The following is a 16,083-nucleotide window of genomic DNA, read 5'->3' as shown; positions in this document are numbered from 1 at the left end:
CCTTAAATCGACATCCACGTCTTCGGCACCCGGAGAACAGTGGGTGAACTGCCTTGCTCAGGGGCAGAACAACAGATTTTTACCTTGTCAGCTCGGGGATTCGATCCAGCAACCTTTTGATTACTGGCCCAACACTAACCACTACCTGCCACCGATCACTGACGTCACTTTTTTTTTTACCGAGTTCCCAGTTGTCTTAAAAGCACCATAAATCCAGAGAATGCCAGACTTTGATGACAAAGTTTGATAACAAAAGTTAACCACGAAAGACCGCCGCCTGTTCATGTGAGCCCTACATAAAAAGGTGAGTCCAAAAATATTTTGTATGCTGCTGAATAAATGCTCTAATCAAATCAAGTTTATTTTATATAGCCCTTCGTACATCAGCTAATATCTCGAAGTGCCTAAAACCCCAAACAGCAAGCAATGCAGGTGTAGAAGCACGGTGGCTAGGAAAAACTCCCTAGAAAGGCCAAAACCTAGGAAGAAACCTAGAGAGGAACCAGGCTATGAGGGGTGGCCAGTCCTCTTCTGGCTGTGCCGGGTGGAGATTATAACAGAACATGGCCAAGATGTTCAAAATGTTCATAAGTGACAAGCATGTCTGCCAGGGAGATATGTATACTGTAGCTAAGAAAGTAATACTAGGTGTATGTTGTGTAATAAGCTTTTAGTAGCCCATGTGCCTCACCCTAATAATTTGGTCCCTTTCCCCCTCATAATTGTTCTGACTTGGTGGTGCACATGTAGCCTATAGCCTGTTTTAGAGAAATGTAATCATCAAATATTGTAAGAGCTTTCATTGTCTGCTTATACGCCACCTACAGGGAGAATACTGTAAGAACCACCCATGTTCTGAATTCTGTCGCTGTACATTTCAAAAGTGATGAACAAATATTTAGATTGACTACGTCCGATCTAGCTCGCTCAATAATGTCTTAGCCGAAATTACGGATTGCCTCTTATCTGCTCGTTGTCCCAGTATGCTATAGTTTGTACATCTCAATTGTCAGTAAAACCACATTTGTTTAATGGGTACATACATACTCAGCCATATCAGATATGTTTTTTAAAAAGGCAGTAAATTAGTCTGAATGAACTGTTTCGCTGCCAGTCAAGACTCCACTGATAGCCAGATGTAGCAGTGGTCAGGATTCACTCTATGGTGCTGAAAATAAAGCTCTGCTGTTGGGACAGATCTATGTAGGCCCTAACAGTTTGTGGGCACCACTTGTCACCGTTATAGTGAAATGAATGTATTGTTTAGTTTTGTGTTGTGGTTTTGCTGGCATGCATCTAAAGAAAAATTGGGGAGTTTTCCCCACCAAGATTTACATGTACATTTGTTTAGTAGGTATCTGATGCTACCCATAGACTTGAAATCATTGTGCTAACGCCAGTTAGCATTGGCTCGCAAAACTACCCCTAACTTCCTTCATACTGGACACAGAGACATAGAAATTGTATCCACGAGTTCATCTAACTTTTTTTGCTCACATTGGCCACGGAGAGCGAGATCACACAGTCATCCGGAAAAACATGGGCTTTCACGCAAGGCACAGCGTTATATTCTTCAAAGCGAGAATAAAGGGCATTTATCTAATTTCCCTTTGTAATCCATTATTGTCTGCAAGCTCTGTCACATATGACGAGCGTCGGAGCCGGTGTAATAGGATTACACCTTCCTCCTATATTGTCTTTTTGCATGTTTGATGTCTCGGAGGTCGTAGTGGGCTTTCTTGTATGCGTCTATGTCCATGTCCCTTTCCTTGTAAGTGGTAACTCTAGCCTTTAACGCAGCGCGGATATATATTGCCTGGAATACATGTTTTTTGGTTTGGATATGTTCTTAGTCACTGTGGGGATGACATGGTCTATGCACTTATTGATGAAGTCCGTGACTGTTGTAGTAAACGCCTCAATGCTATCGGATGAATCCCGGAACATATCCCAGTTTGTATTAGCAGAACAGTCTTGTAGACTCGCGACTGCTTCATTTGACCACTTCCGTATTGAGCGCATCACTGGTGCTTCCTGTTTGAGCTTTTCTTTGTAAACAGGAAGCTGGAGAATGGAGTCATGGCCAAAGGGAGGACAAGGGAAGGCCTTGTATGCATTTCTGTGGGGTAGAATAAAAGTGGTCAAGAGTTTTAGATTAGAAGACGTGTTGGTAGAGGTAGGACAGTTTTAAGTCTATCCGCATTAAAGCGACCTCCCACCAGCAACGCTGCTTCTGGGAGAGTGGTTTCTTGTTTTTTATTTATGGACCCATACAGTTCGTTGAGTGCCAGAGTTGTATTGACTTGTGGAGGGATGTAGACAGCCATGATAATTATGGATGAGAACTCTTGGTAGATAAAAGGGTTTGCAGTTTACCATGAGGTATTCTATATCAGGTGAGCAAAAACTCGAGATTTCCTTCACACTTCAAGCAGCTGTTATTTATGAAACAAACACTCCACCTCCTTTCGAAATTCCCAGAAGCCGCCGTTCGATCCTGCCGCTGCATGGAGAATAAACTGAATACTAAGTGCATAGCGTCATCATTCAGTCACATCTGAGTAAGACATAATATTGCAGCTTTTCAAGTCTCTGATGGGAGACTCTCAAACGAAACTCATCCATCATAGTCTTGAGTGCTTGGACATTTGCCAATAAAATGGAGGTGAGCGCCGTTCGGTTTTCTCTTCGCCTCAATTTCACCAGGACTCCATCTCGTCTCCCACATCTACACAGCGTTTCCGTAGCCCATGGAACTAGGTAATATGGTCCGGTATGAACAGTGGAACAGCGGAGTCGTATTTGAAGTCAAAATCGAGGTTAGAAAACTGTCTGATGTCCAGAACTGCTTGGTCGTCATGTGTGATAATAGTATGAACTTTCTGAACAAAAAAAAGTAAGGATAAACACGATAAAAGTCACTATGTAGCAAAGTCGGGTTGGAACGCATAATGACGCCCTTCTCTGTCGGCGCCATCTGGGGAAATGGAGTCGCACCTCTGTCGCATTGGCCACATTCTCCAGACTTTCCACTTTAGTTGAATAGGCATCCACTTTAGAAGTGAGCAATGCGAGTGATTAATTTACCGGTTCTAATTGCAAGTTGAGGATAGAGGTAATCTCCTCACGAACAATCTCTTATAGTAGTGGCCAGCTCTTTCTGTTTTCTGGTGTTAAGAGCCGCCATGTTCCCACAGGTGAATTGTGAATGGACCAGCAGCACCAGTGCGACAGAAAGAAATCTATTCAGTCATGTTTGTTTCCTCATTAGCTAGCTAGCAAAGAACCGGCTAACTTTACCAGTATATTCAAACATTTGGTGGCACAGAAAGTAAAAGGGATAGCTTCTTCAGGAGAGCAATAATCATAGCAATGAATGAATGACAGATCTCTAGCATGTTGTCATCACAAACGTGACACTTAAAGAGACAGTGTACAATTTTCAATGTAATGCATCTCGAAAGGAAAAATGTACTTTTATATAATGTAGAAACCTAATATTCCATAAATGAGGGATTTGTATCAACATTTTAGCTTTTTCTAATAAACAAATGTATTTACATGATTACATATTTGTTTATAGGGCACAACATGTACTGTACTTCAGAAGTAGCTGGAATTCATATAGGCTATATCTCAATCGATTTAAAAAATATATTTTCTTGTGCTTCAAGATGTTGGTGTGCTCTTAACCTTTCAAAGTAAAACAATGTAAATGTAGAGCCCTGTGTGTGTGTGTGTGTGTGTGTAGAGCTACGGAAGTCAGAGGACAACAAGAGTGAGGTGTTTCAGGACGAGTCATGCTCAGACACAGAGGAGCTGGTAGACGAGCCCCATAACAGTGATGTGGAGGATGGGGAGGAGGACGTCACACAGAATGAGTGTGAAGATGACGACATGGTCAGATTGTGTCTGTGTGTGTGTGTGTGTTTGTGCTTGTGAGAATGTGTGCTTGAAGCCTGTATTGATGTGGGGTGTGTGTGCATGTGCAAGCATATTTACAAGGGTGGGGGTTAGTGTGTTTGTGTGGCCGTGCGTATGTACCTTTGTGTGGCCGTGCATGAAGGCAGTATGGATGTGGGCGGCGGTGTGAAGGTATTTGAGGTCACATATGACATTTGTGTGTGTTTTGGCTTTAGCACAGTATTGTACTGGCATCACACGCTGTCTGAACAAATGTTTGCTCAACCATAAGTTCTATTGCATGATATTACATTAAATTCTCTCACATTTCTCTTCACGTCATTTCACAGGAAAACAACCACCTATCAGAAATGGACTCCATCCTGCAATAAAAGGCAAGTTGTTCTGAATGTCGAAATACTCAAGTGAAGCAAAGAAACTTTCGATTGTCACTAATTACTTGAAATGTGCATGGCCACCGGGCATTTGTATGAGACAATATGTCAGAACAGAACTACTCTGATGCACATTCATAGCTGTGCTTTTGAAAGACAGCCTGGTCCAAACAGCATGGCAGCTAGTCAATCATTATATAAATGATGGTAAAGTGCTTTATTGACTTGAATGTAGGAACATTAATAAATGCTAGAGCACTCACATGGATAACGTCTGGGTAGCTTGCTAGCTAAGTAGATCGAGTAAACAATTGAGGTCTTCTTTGAAAAGCCGGGTGAGCAATAATACTTAAAATATGCAGAAAACCAGCCACCACTTATTTATCGACCCCAAAAAATAGGTTGAGTAGATACAGGGACTTGACTTGGATGTCCATCCGAAAGCCTCTTTCTTGGTATATTTCCAAGAGCAACTGTGAGTACCAAAACATGAATATTGTAGCACAATATTCAGTGAAATATAGACTGTTTGCAGATTTCAATCAGTTTGGTTTCTCTGAGAATTCTGTAGATAATGTATGGATACATACATTATTCACTTGAAAACCTGTTATGCAACAGGACCATCCCAGATTAAATTGACCAAATCACCCATTTACTGTAGTAAATGTTAACAACAAATCTGTCTTGGCTCTAAGCTAAAATGTCAGTTACAGATATCTAGTGGGAAATTACTCACATTGAACTTGAAACAGTTGGTAAAAGTTATCAAAATGAGGGAAACTATCCCGATTGTTTTCTCTAATCTGGTGTTCAAGATTAAATGTCTCAACTTCTCTCGCGTTTAGACCTCCTCAGCCACTGCGATATTGCAAGGCTTTCAGAAGACAATCACGCCATAGTGTCAGGAATCTGTTTCTGATTCCACTGTGATCACATTTCCCCATTTCTCCTCTGAGCAAACACAGAGTGGGGCCCAGGAGAATCAAGCCAAATGAACACAGCGCCAGACACCAATTTCCCCGGTTCGTCACGCTGCCTCGGACAGACACATGTTTATTTATTTATAAGTTGACGCTCACAGAGAGGGTTTGCGTTGGAGACTGAATCGGGCTCATGAAGGTTGTTTTCATACAGCAGGCTGCAGATATTCACATCTGAGCCTGCATTGAAATAAAATGAGAACATACACTCAGCGGACAGTAAATCCATCTAGTCCTGGGTCAGAACCCCTTTGCCTCCAGAACAGTCTGAATTATTTGGGGCATGGACACATTGCTCAATTGGTATCATGGGACACAACTTGTGCCAGGAAAACATCACCCCTACCAGCCTGTACCGTTGACATCAGCATAACGCAACAGGAACCGTGATTCGTCGAACCAGGCAATGTTTTTCAACTCCTGAATTGTCCAGTGTTCGTGATCGCGTTGCCCACTGGAGCCGCTTCTTCTTGTTTTTAGCTTATAGGAGTGGAAACTCGGTGTGGTCATCTGCTGCAATAGCCCATCCGTGACAAGGAATGAAGAGTTGTGCTTTCCGATATCCCGTTATGCACACCACCGTTGTAATGCGCCATTATGTCTTGTTTGTGGCCCGCCTGTTAGCTTGCATGATTCTTGCTATTCTCCGTCGACCTCTCATCAACGAGCTACAACTACACTGCTGCTGTTTGTCGCGCCATTCTCGGTAAACCCTAGAACCCTAGAATGGTCGTGTGGTGAAAAGCCCAGGTAGCTGGCCATTTCTGAGATACTGGAATCGGCTCTTGAACTGCACTGTTGGTTAAGGGCTTGTAAATAAGCATTTCACGGTAAGGTTTACACCCGTTGTATTTGAAACCGATGATCATACCACACTCAAAGTTGCTTAGGTCACTTGTTTTGCCCATTCTAACGTTCAGTTGAACAGTAACTGAATGCCTAGATGCCTGTCTGCAAGCCACAGCCACGTGACTCACTGTCTGTAGAAGATAACCATTTTGAACGGGGTTGTGTACCAAATAAACTGGCCACTGAGTGTATATCACCTCACCAAAAGGGTGCTTCGACTGTCCCCATAGGATAACCCTTTTGGGTTCCAGGTAGAACCATTTTGGGTTCCAGGTGGAAGTCTCCTTGAAAAGGGTTCTACATAGAACCCAAAAGGATTTTACCTGGAACCAAAAAGGGTTATCTTATGGGGACAGCCGAAGAACTCCTTTATGTTCTGGATTGCACCTTTTTTTCTAAGAGTGTATGTGAGCCACAGCACTGTTGATTTTTCATCCTTACCCTCTAATCAGGGACTGGGTGAATGGACTGAAATCAAACTCTTTGAGGCGGAGGGCAACAGAGCATGGCAGGCCTGCTCTACCTACATAATGGTAGGGGGAACACTAGTATTGCGGACCTCAAGGCCCGTGTTTGAATTCTCTTGGAGTGGGCGTTTCCCAAAGCCTACTTTGTTCCATATATACGCATACAGGAAAGGCTAATAATGTTGTTTAAAACCGGCATATATTAATGCCTTAGTGTGTTGCACAGATGAATGCTACAGTTCTTATTATTCAAAACTAAAGCTAATGTACTGTATGAATGGAGCCTAGCTGGATTTTTCACACCGTACTGATGGCATACTGTGTTGAACCACTGTCTTTTCATGTGTGTTCTGTGTGTTCCTTTGCCTCAGTTTTTTAACCCTAGAGGTAATTCACCCTTCATTGTTGAGACAAATATTGGCCTAAAATCTATTGCTCATAGAATAAAAAAGGCCCTACCAGACAGTATTCATCACGATGAGATGGGATTCTTAAAAGGAAGATATTCTATGAAAAGCACTATAGAATTGTAATGTATTATTACTGTTATTACTAGAAATAATGGACAACTTTGAGAATGCAGGGAAAACGGGTATAATCTTTGTAGCTTTGACAGCATTTGATACAGTACATCTAGAATCTGTTTATAAGAGCCAGGATATTTTAAATTTAGGAGAATCTCTCATAAGATTGGTAAAAGTTGCATACAACACTCCTTTATGTAAAATAATAAATAATGGTTACTTCTCAGAGAACTTTGAATTGTAAAGAGGCGTAAAACAAGGTTTCCCCATGTCACCATAACCTATTTATTATGGCTATTGAACTGTTAGCTTTAAAAATCTGATCTAATGTTAACACAAAATGAAGGGATTAGAGACAAAAGTATCAATGTATGCCGATGATTCAAGTTCTCGAGTCCTCAATCTTCAACCTTGAAGAGCCTCATTAAGTACCTGGATAATTTCTCCTGTTTCTCTCAACTAAAACCCAACTATGATAAGTGTACTACTATTTACAGATTGGGTCTCTAAAAGATTCAAACTTTAAATTGCCATGTGATCTCCTGATTAACTGGGCAGATGGTGAAGTCGATGTACTTGGTGAACATATCCCAGAAAAGTTTAGCGATCTTACAAATATGATCTTTTATCGAAAACTTAGCAACATAGATAGTCTTGAAACCTTGGAGAGGGAAACACCTATCCATTTACGGGAAGATGACCCTGATAAATTCTCTAGTGATATCACAGTTTAAATATTTATTCAAGGCTACAGACTCCAGGAGAATCCTTTTTCAAATCATGCGCGAAAAAAATCACTTTATTTGGAATGGAAAACAAGTATATTTATATAACGAATATGAGTTGAGTGTTTGATGAAGGAATTTTTTTCCTAAATGTTCATTAACCAATTTAATTATACAAAGCAAACACTCTGTCCGTTTCTAAGAATATGTAAGATCCTTATTTGCATAAAATAGACATAGACCCGTGTCCAAATTAATCAATAGTGTTTATTCTCGAGAGATCTCTGACGTGCATATACAAAACCATTATTTTTATCCCTTCTATTACTAACACACATGCATACACACATCTGGATTATCTCCTGAAGCCTTTTACCACAGTTTATTACCACTTAGCTGACAGTTCCAGCCCCCCCCCCCCCCAGATATGGAAAACCTGGAGGGGGGGCTCTCCCTGTCTTCTCTTATCTTCACAGAGTTATAGCTGGATCGGTTCAAACATAGTTTAATGATCCACAGAGTTTTCTTTAGGCACACACACAGACATTCCTTTCTACCCTCTTACATGCTACCTAACAAATAATACTAATGGTTAAGTTTCTGGGTAGAATTATTTAATCATTTATCTTAACCCTTGATAAAATATTCTAACAGTGTTAAAACTATTAAATATTAAGGCATTAGACCTCTCTCTTAAAGCCTTCATTGTTTCTAGCAAGCTACTAAGAGAGGCCCATCCATACTTTTTAGAAAAAAAGGGTTCCAAAAGGGTTCTTTGGCTGTCCCTGTAGTAGAAAACAATTTTGGTTCCATGTAGAAAGAACCCTCTGTGTAAAGGCTCCTACATGGAACCCATAAGGGTTCTACCTGGAACCAAAAGGGGTTCTTCAAAGGGTTCTCCAATGGGACAGCCGAATAACCATTTTAAGTTCTAGATAGCATAAGAATGGTAAAAGTATGTCACAAGTGTGTATGGGTTAATACACACACACCAGTCAAAAGTTTGGACACACCTACTCATTCCCTGTCACGTTGGTATAAAGGGATCGAGAGACAGGCGCAGGAATGCGTAATAGGGTTTTTTAATTGACTCAAATTACAGCGTGCCATGTTTGTAGATCAAACAAGCACGTATACAACACACAGGGTTGAAACCAAAACAAAAAGAGTGAGGAGTACCTCAAATAAATAACACAAGCGCACAATGATACCACACGGGACGAGACCCGTAATCATCTGCGCAATACACGCGGCACGAAAGCCAAAACACAGCACAGGTACTCACACGACCAACGGACATTGGAACAATAATTGACACCCCAATTGTGAACCAAAGGGCACATTTATACAATTACAATCAGGGGAGAATATGGGGACCTGGTGTGCGTAATGACACAGTTCCTAGAGGCCGCGACACCGAAACTGGTGCACGGAATGAGCAACATTACCGGAGGGATCCGTGACATTCCAAGGAGCAAAGCTGTCATCAAGGCAAAGATGGGCTACTTTGAAGAATTGTTTAACACTTTTTTGCTTACTACATGGTTCCATGTGTTATTTCATAGTTGATAGTGTTAGCATTTGAGCTAGCCACACGTTTCTTTCACAGAAACATATTGCACAAACACAGTCCTTACGAAGTTATGCCCTGAATGTAACCAGTTTGATTTTGGATGCAATGTTCAGACATTCACAGAAGTCGCTACAGCATACACAATCATCCAAACCAGAAAATGTAGGCTACATTAGTCCTAGTGCTAACTGAAGAAAGATTGACGTAACACAAGCAGTCATATTTAGATAACTCAGCTGTCAGAAAACCACAAAATAAATTAGCTGAAAGCAATTACTATTTATAATTCATCACATTGCGGGTGAGCTCACTATTGATCAAAATAACTGAGTTAAACACTTCTTAGAAATCAAAAGTAAGCTGACGATTAGTTGTTTATGCGCGCCACCATGTTTTTTATTTTCGTGTCAACCAAAGATAAGAGACAAGATGAGTTTGGTTTGTTTGCTGAATGCATGTTGAAGGGGTTGTGTCGTCTACGATCATTTACTTCCCTTCATTCACTTCCGGAAGTTTACCCTTCACCTCATTATAACATATTTGGTCTGACAGACGTTTACGTGACAACAAGAATGCAGTGTATAATATCAACAAACATGGTGCCACACATAGCTTAGCATTAGCTCATTATTAACAGTAGAACCTTCAAAAAAGCATTTTACACACATCATAGTTGTCCATTGTAATCTATGCAATAATTGAAATGCATTACTCGTCACCAGCACTTGAGTGCTACAGTAGAAACGACAACACGATATACAGAAAATAAGGTACAGGAACGACAGGAAGGTACAGGAATGACAGGAAGGCACACATGCCCAAAGTTATTATTTTTAAGGAAAACAACAAGGCAGGCAATGCGAGCGCCAGTTAGAAAAAGTGCCAATTCGTGCAAGACTGCGCAAACGTCTGCATACTTGATCTGCTGAAACATTGGTTTAGTGCTTGGGCTCTCCTCGAAGAGAGAAGTTTGTCCGGCTCAGTAAAGCCTCAAATATAAATTGTACGCAACACTGAAATGGGCTACTTCTATGTGAATTAATGAGGCGGAACACACCTAAATTCAAACTGAAAATGAAACTTGTTAGAAAATAATTTGAAATTGACCTGTTGAAACATAGGCTATTGATAATTAGCAGGCAGCGTGTGTTAACTCTCCTGTTGCATAACAATCACATTTTGGAACATTTAGTGCATTCTGACATCCCTTGCATAAAACTCACGCTGGGGCGACCGTTAGAAATATTTGGAATTCACGTGTAAAACAGGTTAAGAATGATGGAGGGTCCTCACGAGTGGCGCAGTGGTCTAAGGCACTGCATCGTAGTTGTTAGCTGTGCCACTAGAGATCCTGGTTCAAGTCCAAGCTCTATCGCAGCCGACCACGACTGGGAAACCCATGGGGCAGCGCACGATTGGCCCAGCGTCGTCCGGGTTAGGTGAGTGTTTGGCTGGCAGGAATGTCCTTGTCCCATTGCGCACTAGCGACTCCTGTGTGGGCCGGGCGCATGCACGCTGACAAGGTTGCCAGGTGTACGGTGTTTCCTCTGACACATTGGTGTGGCTGGCTTCTGGGTTAAGCGGGCATTGTGTCAAGAAGCAGTGCTGCTTGGTTGGGTCATGTTTCGGAGGACGCATGGCTCTCGACCTTCGTCTCTCCCGAGTCCGTACGGGAGTTGCAGCGATGAGACAAGACTAACTACCAATTGGATACCACGAAATTAGGTAAAAAGGAAGAAAAAAGGAAAAGGAAGAAAAAAGGAAGAAAAGTAAAACAATGAATTATTTTTAAAGAATGATGTAATCCACTGTGTTCTTTGGGACCTTCAATGCTGCAGAAATGTTTTGGTACCCTTTGCCAGATCGGTGCCTCAGCACTGTCAACTGTGGGACCTTATCTGTATTCCTTTCCAAATCATGTCCAATCAATTGAATTTACCACAGTTGGACTCCAATCAAGTTGTAAAAATGTCTCAAGGATGATCAATGGAAACAGGATGCACCTGAGCTCAATTTCGAGTCTCGTAGCAAAGGGTCTTATGTTACTTATGTTAATAAAGTATTGTTTTTTTATACTGTCATGTTTACTCCCCCTCCCCCCTCGTAATGACGTCGCCAGTTGTCTCATCATTACACACACCTGCCACCATCCTTACGCGCACCTGCGCCTCATGACACTCACCTGAACTCCATCACCTTCCTTATTACCTCCCCGATATCTTGGTTCGATATCTCAGGCGTTATTGACTCCGTTTCATGTCTGTATGCTTTTCGTGTTTCTTGTTTTCTACTATGTTCTATTTACTATTACATTTGCACTCCCTGTACTTGCTTCCCGACTCCCAGCGTACACAGTACATATACACTACTGTTCAAAAGTTTGGGGTCACTTAGAAATGTCCTTGTTTTTGAAAGAAAAGCTAAATTTTTGTCCATTCAAATAACATCAAATTGATCAGAAATTCAGTGGACACATTGTTAATGTTGTTAATGACTATTGTAGCTGGAAACGCCTGATTACTACAAACAGTTGAAGTCGGAAGTTTACATACACCTTAGCCAAATACATTTAAACTCAGTTTCACAATTCCTGACATTTAATCCTAGTAAAAATTCCCTGTCTTAGGTTAGTTAGGATCACCACTTTATTTTAAGAATGTGAACATTCAGAATAATAGTAGAGAATTATTTATTTCAGCTTTTATTTCTTTCATCACATTCCCAGTGGGTCAGACGTTTACATATACTCAATTAGTATTTGGGAGCACTGCCTTTTAAATTATTTAACTTAGGTCAAACGTTTCGGGTAGCCTTCCACAAGCTTCCCACATTTAAGTTGGGTGCATTTTGGCCCATTCCTCCTGACAGAGCTGGTGTAACTGAGTCAGGTTTGTAGGCCTCCTTGCTCGCACACGCGTTTTCAAATCTGCCCACAAATGTTCTATAGGATTGAGGTCAGGGCTTTGTTGATGGCCACTCCAATACCTTGACTTTGTTGTCCTTAAGCCATTTTGCCACAACTTTGGAAGTATGCTTGGGGTCATTGTCCATTTGGAAGACCCATTTGCGACCAAGCTTTAACTTCCTGACTTCAATATATCCACATCATTTTCCTTCCTGATGATGCCATCTATTTTGTGAAGTGCACCAGTCCCTCCTGCAGCAAAGCACCCCACCACATAATGCTGCCACCCCCGTGCTTCACGGTTGGGATGGTGTTCTTCGGCTTGCAAGTCTCCCCTTTTCTCCTCCAAACATAACGATGGTCATTATGGCCAAACAGTTCTATTTTTGTTTCATCAGACCAGAGGACATTTCTCCAAAAAGTACGATCTTTGTCTCCATGTACAGTTGCAAACCTTAGTCTGGCTTTTTTTGTGGCGGTTTTGGAGCAGTGGTTTCTTCCTTGCTGAGCGGCCTTTCAGGTGATGTTGATATAGGACTTGTTTAAATGTGGATATAATTTTGTACCTGTTTCCTCCAGCATCTTCACAAGGTCCTTTGCTGTTGTTCTGGGAATGATTTGCACTTTTTTCACCAAAGTACGTTCATCTCTAGGAGACAGAACGCGTCTCCTTCCTGAGTGGTATGATGGCTGCGTGATCCGATGGTGTTTATACATGCGTTATATTGTTTGTACAGATGAACGTGGTACCTTCAGGCGTTTGGAAATTGCTCCAAAGGATGAACCAGACTTGTGGAGGTCTACATTTTTTCTGAGGTCTGGGCTGATTTCTTTGGATTTTCCCATGATGTCAAGCAAAGAGGCACTGAGTTTGAAGGTATGCCTTGAAATACATCCACAGCTACACCTCCAATTGACTCAAGTTATGTCAATTAGCCTATCAGAGGCTTCTAAAGCCATGACATTATTTTCTGGAATTTTCCAAGCTGTTTAAAGGCACAGTCAACTTAATTTTTGTAAACTTCTGACCCACTGGAATTGTGATACAGTGAATTATAAGTGAAATAATCTGTTTGTAAACAATTGTTGGAAAAATGGCTTGTGTCATGCACATTGTAGATGTCCTAACAGACTTGCAAAAACTATAGTTTGTTTACAAGAAATTTGTGTAGTGGTTGAAAAACAAGTTTTTTTAAATTTTATTTAAAAAAAAGAATTCGCACCTTTTTTTCTTCCCAATTTCGTGGTATCCAATTGGTAGTAGTTACAGTCTTGTCTCATCGCTGCAACTGCGTCCTCCGAAACACAACTCAACCAAGCTGCACTGCTTCTTGACACAATGCCCATCCAACCCGGAAGCCAGCCACACCAATGTGTCGGAGGAAACACATTACACCTGGCGACCGTGTCAGCGTGCATGCGCCCGGCCCGCCACAGGAGTCACTAGTGCGCGATGAGACAAGGATATCGCTGCCGGCCAAACCCATCCTAATCCGGACGACACTGGGCCAATTGTGTGTCGCTCCATGGGCCTCCCAGTCGCGGCCGGCTGCGACAGAGCCTGGACTCGAACCCAGAATCTCTAGTGGCACAGCTAGCACTGCGGTGCAGTGCCTTAGACCACTGTGCCACCCGGGAGGCCAAAAAACAAGTTTTAATGACTCCAACCTAGGTGTGTGTAAACTTCTGACTTCAAATGTAGGTGTACAGAGGCCCATTATTAGCAACCATCACTCCTGTGTTCCAATGGCACGTTGTGTTAGCTAATCCAAGTTTATAATTTTAAAAGGATAATTGATCATTAGAAAACCCTTTTGCCAGAAACAAAGTCCTTTCTTCTGAAACTCGTCAGGCTATTCCAATATGAGAAATTGGCAAGAAACTGAAGATCTCATACAATGCTGTGTACTACTCCCTTCACAGAACAGCGCAAACTGGCTCTAACCACAATAGAAGGAGGAGTGGGAGGCCCCGGTGCACAATTGAGCAAGAGGGCAAGTACGTTAGAGTGTCTAGTTTGAGAAACAGCCACCTCACAAGTCCTCTACTGGCAGCTTCATTAACCTCCAGGCTGTGTAAGGGCTATTTGACCAAGAAGGAGAGTGATGGAGTGCTGCATCAGATGACCTGGCCTCCACAATCACCCGACCTCAACCCAATTGAGATGGTTTGGGATGAGTTGGACCGCAGCGTGAAGGAAAAGCAGCCAACAAGTGCTCCGCATATGTGGGAACTCTTTCAAGACTGTTGGGAAAGCATTCCAGGTGAAGCTGGTTGAGAGAATGCCATGAGTGTGCAAAGATGTCGTCAAGGCAAAGGGTGACTACTTCGAAGGATCTAAAATATATTTTGATTTGTTTAACACTTTTTTGGTTACTACATGATTCCATATGTGTTATTTCATAGTTTTGAAGTCTTCACTATTATTCCTAAATGTAGAAAATAGTAAAAATAAAGAAAAACCCTTGAATGAGTAGGTGTGTCTAAACTTTTGACTGGTACTGTATATACACACATTCACACACAGTGTATGGAGGTGTATGCTCAATACAAAATTGTAACTCATCGCCTCTGTGCCTCAACATTGGAAGATAATTACTTAAAGAAGAAATGTAATAGTTAGTCTGACTGCCACCCATTAAAATCATAAATATTCTATTCTACAATAAAATAAGAGTCCAAGCTGACACAATCCATTATTTAGCATTCATTCCTATTGGGTTGAAAATAATCTGAAACACAACCAAAACAAACAGGAAATGCATCCAACAAATTAGTAGTCACAAGTTTGATGTAGTTTTTGTGTGCTATGACTATGGGACCAAATGCTTAACTTTTACTACTTTAATACAAATAATTTAATTTGTCCCATGGTCCCTTAAAATGTGAGGACTAGGTACACAAAGTGCTATATATTTCAAAATGGTTCACCCGATATGGATGAAAATACCCTCAAATTAAAGCTGATATTCTGCACTTTAACCTCAGTCATTGTAGCATTTCAAATCCAAAGTGTCCCCCCCAAAAAACAAAAATCCCAATACTTTTGGAGCTAACTATCTGTAGAAGTATTGTTGTCCATTCCTTTACTCCAATATATATATATATAAATATATATATACATACGTTTTTATTAACCCTACAGGCCCCAGAATCAGCAGTGACTGGCCGGTGATGGGCATGCCCCCATAAAGTAAATTCCCAGACCATACCTAAATGATTATTGCACTGTCGGTCAATTCTTGCTGTTCAGTTCCATAAGCTGGTGCTGTCTTACCAGGAAGATGCACACAAAAAAATCCACTCTTACGTTCCTTATGTGTCCAATATTACTCAAATACTTGTTTGATGGAAACATTAATGTGAAAGTAAAGATGACAATGGATCTCTCTATTCTCGCTTGGCTGTGGGCTGGAATTTTTCCTCCTTTTGTTTGTCTCTGAAGGGGGAAATAGTTCATGTTAGCTATTCAGCTTTAAAAGCAATTGAGGGAAAATAAAACCACATGTGAGGTTTGACAGTAATCCAGCCAAGAGGTTTTTCTTTTTTTGGTTTTAGCATGCTCTGGTGCTCTCCCTGTTCGCAGACACATCTTAATACTGCTTTCCTTTTCTTGTCCAGTCAGCGGGGAGAAAAAAAGATTGTCGACTGGAAACTGTTTTAGTACCAGACTCCACAGGAAGACACTCAAACCATAGGGTGCCGTCAAAACCCGCAACACCGGCCACAGATGAGACGGACAGACTCACAGCTATACTG

At 41.4% G+C, this 16,083-nt stretch overlaps 1 protein-coding gene across 1 annotated transcript in view; it reads left to right on the top strand.

Moving 5' to 3' along the window:
* Positions 1-4,295, top strand: part of raly (RALY heterogeneous nuclear ribonucleoprotein) — a 70,477-nt gene extending 66,182 nt beyond the window's left edge. The window contains exons 6-7 of the mRNA XM_038971418.1: positions 3,752-3,900; positions 4,254-4,295. Coding sequence (XP_038827346.1) covers positions 3,752-3,900; positions 4,254-4,295 — 191 coding nt within the window. The remainder of the gene's footprint in view (positions 1-3,751; positions 3,901-4,253) is intronic.
* The last annotated feature ends 11,788 nt before the right edge of the window (positions 4,296-16,083 follow it).

This window comes from Salvelinus namaycush, chromosome 2 (genome assembly GCF_016432855.1).
Source record: "Salvelinus namaycush isolate Seneca chromosome 2, SaNama_1.0, whole genome shotgun sequence".
Lineage (NCBI taxonomy): Eukaryota > Metazoa > Chordata > Actinopteri > Salmoniformes > Salmonidae > Salvelinus > Salvelinus namaycush.
This window is presented reverse-complemented; position numbering and strand designations above follow the sequence as displayed.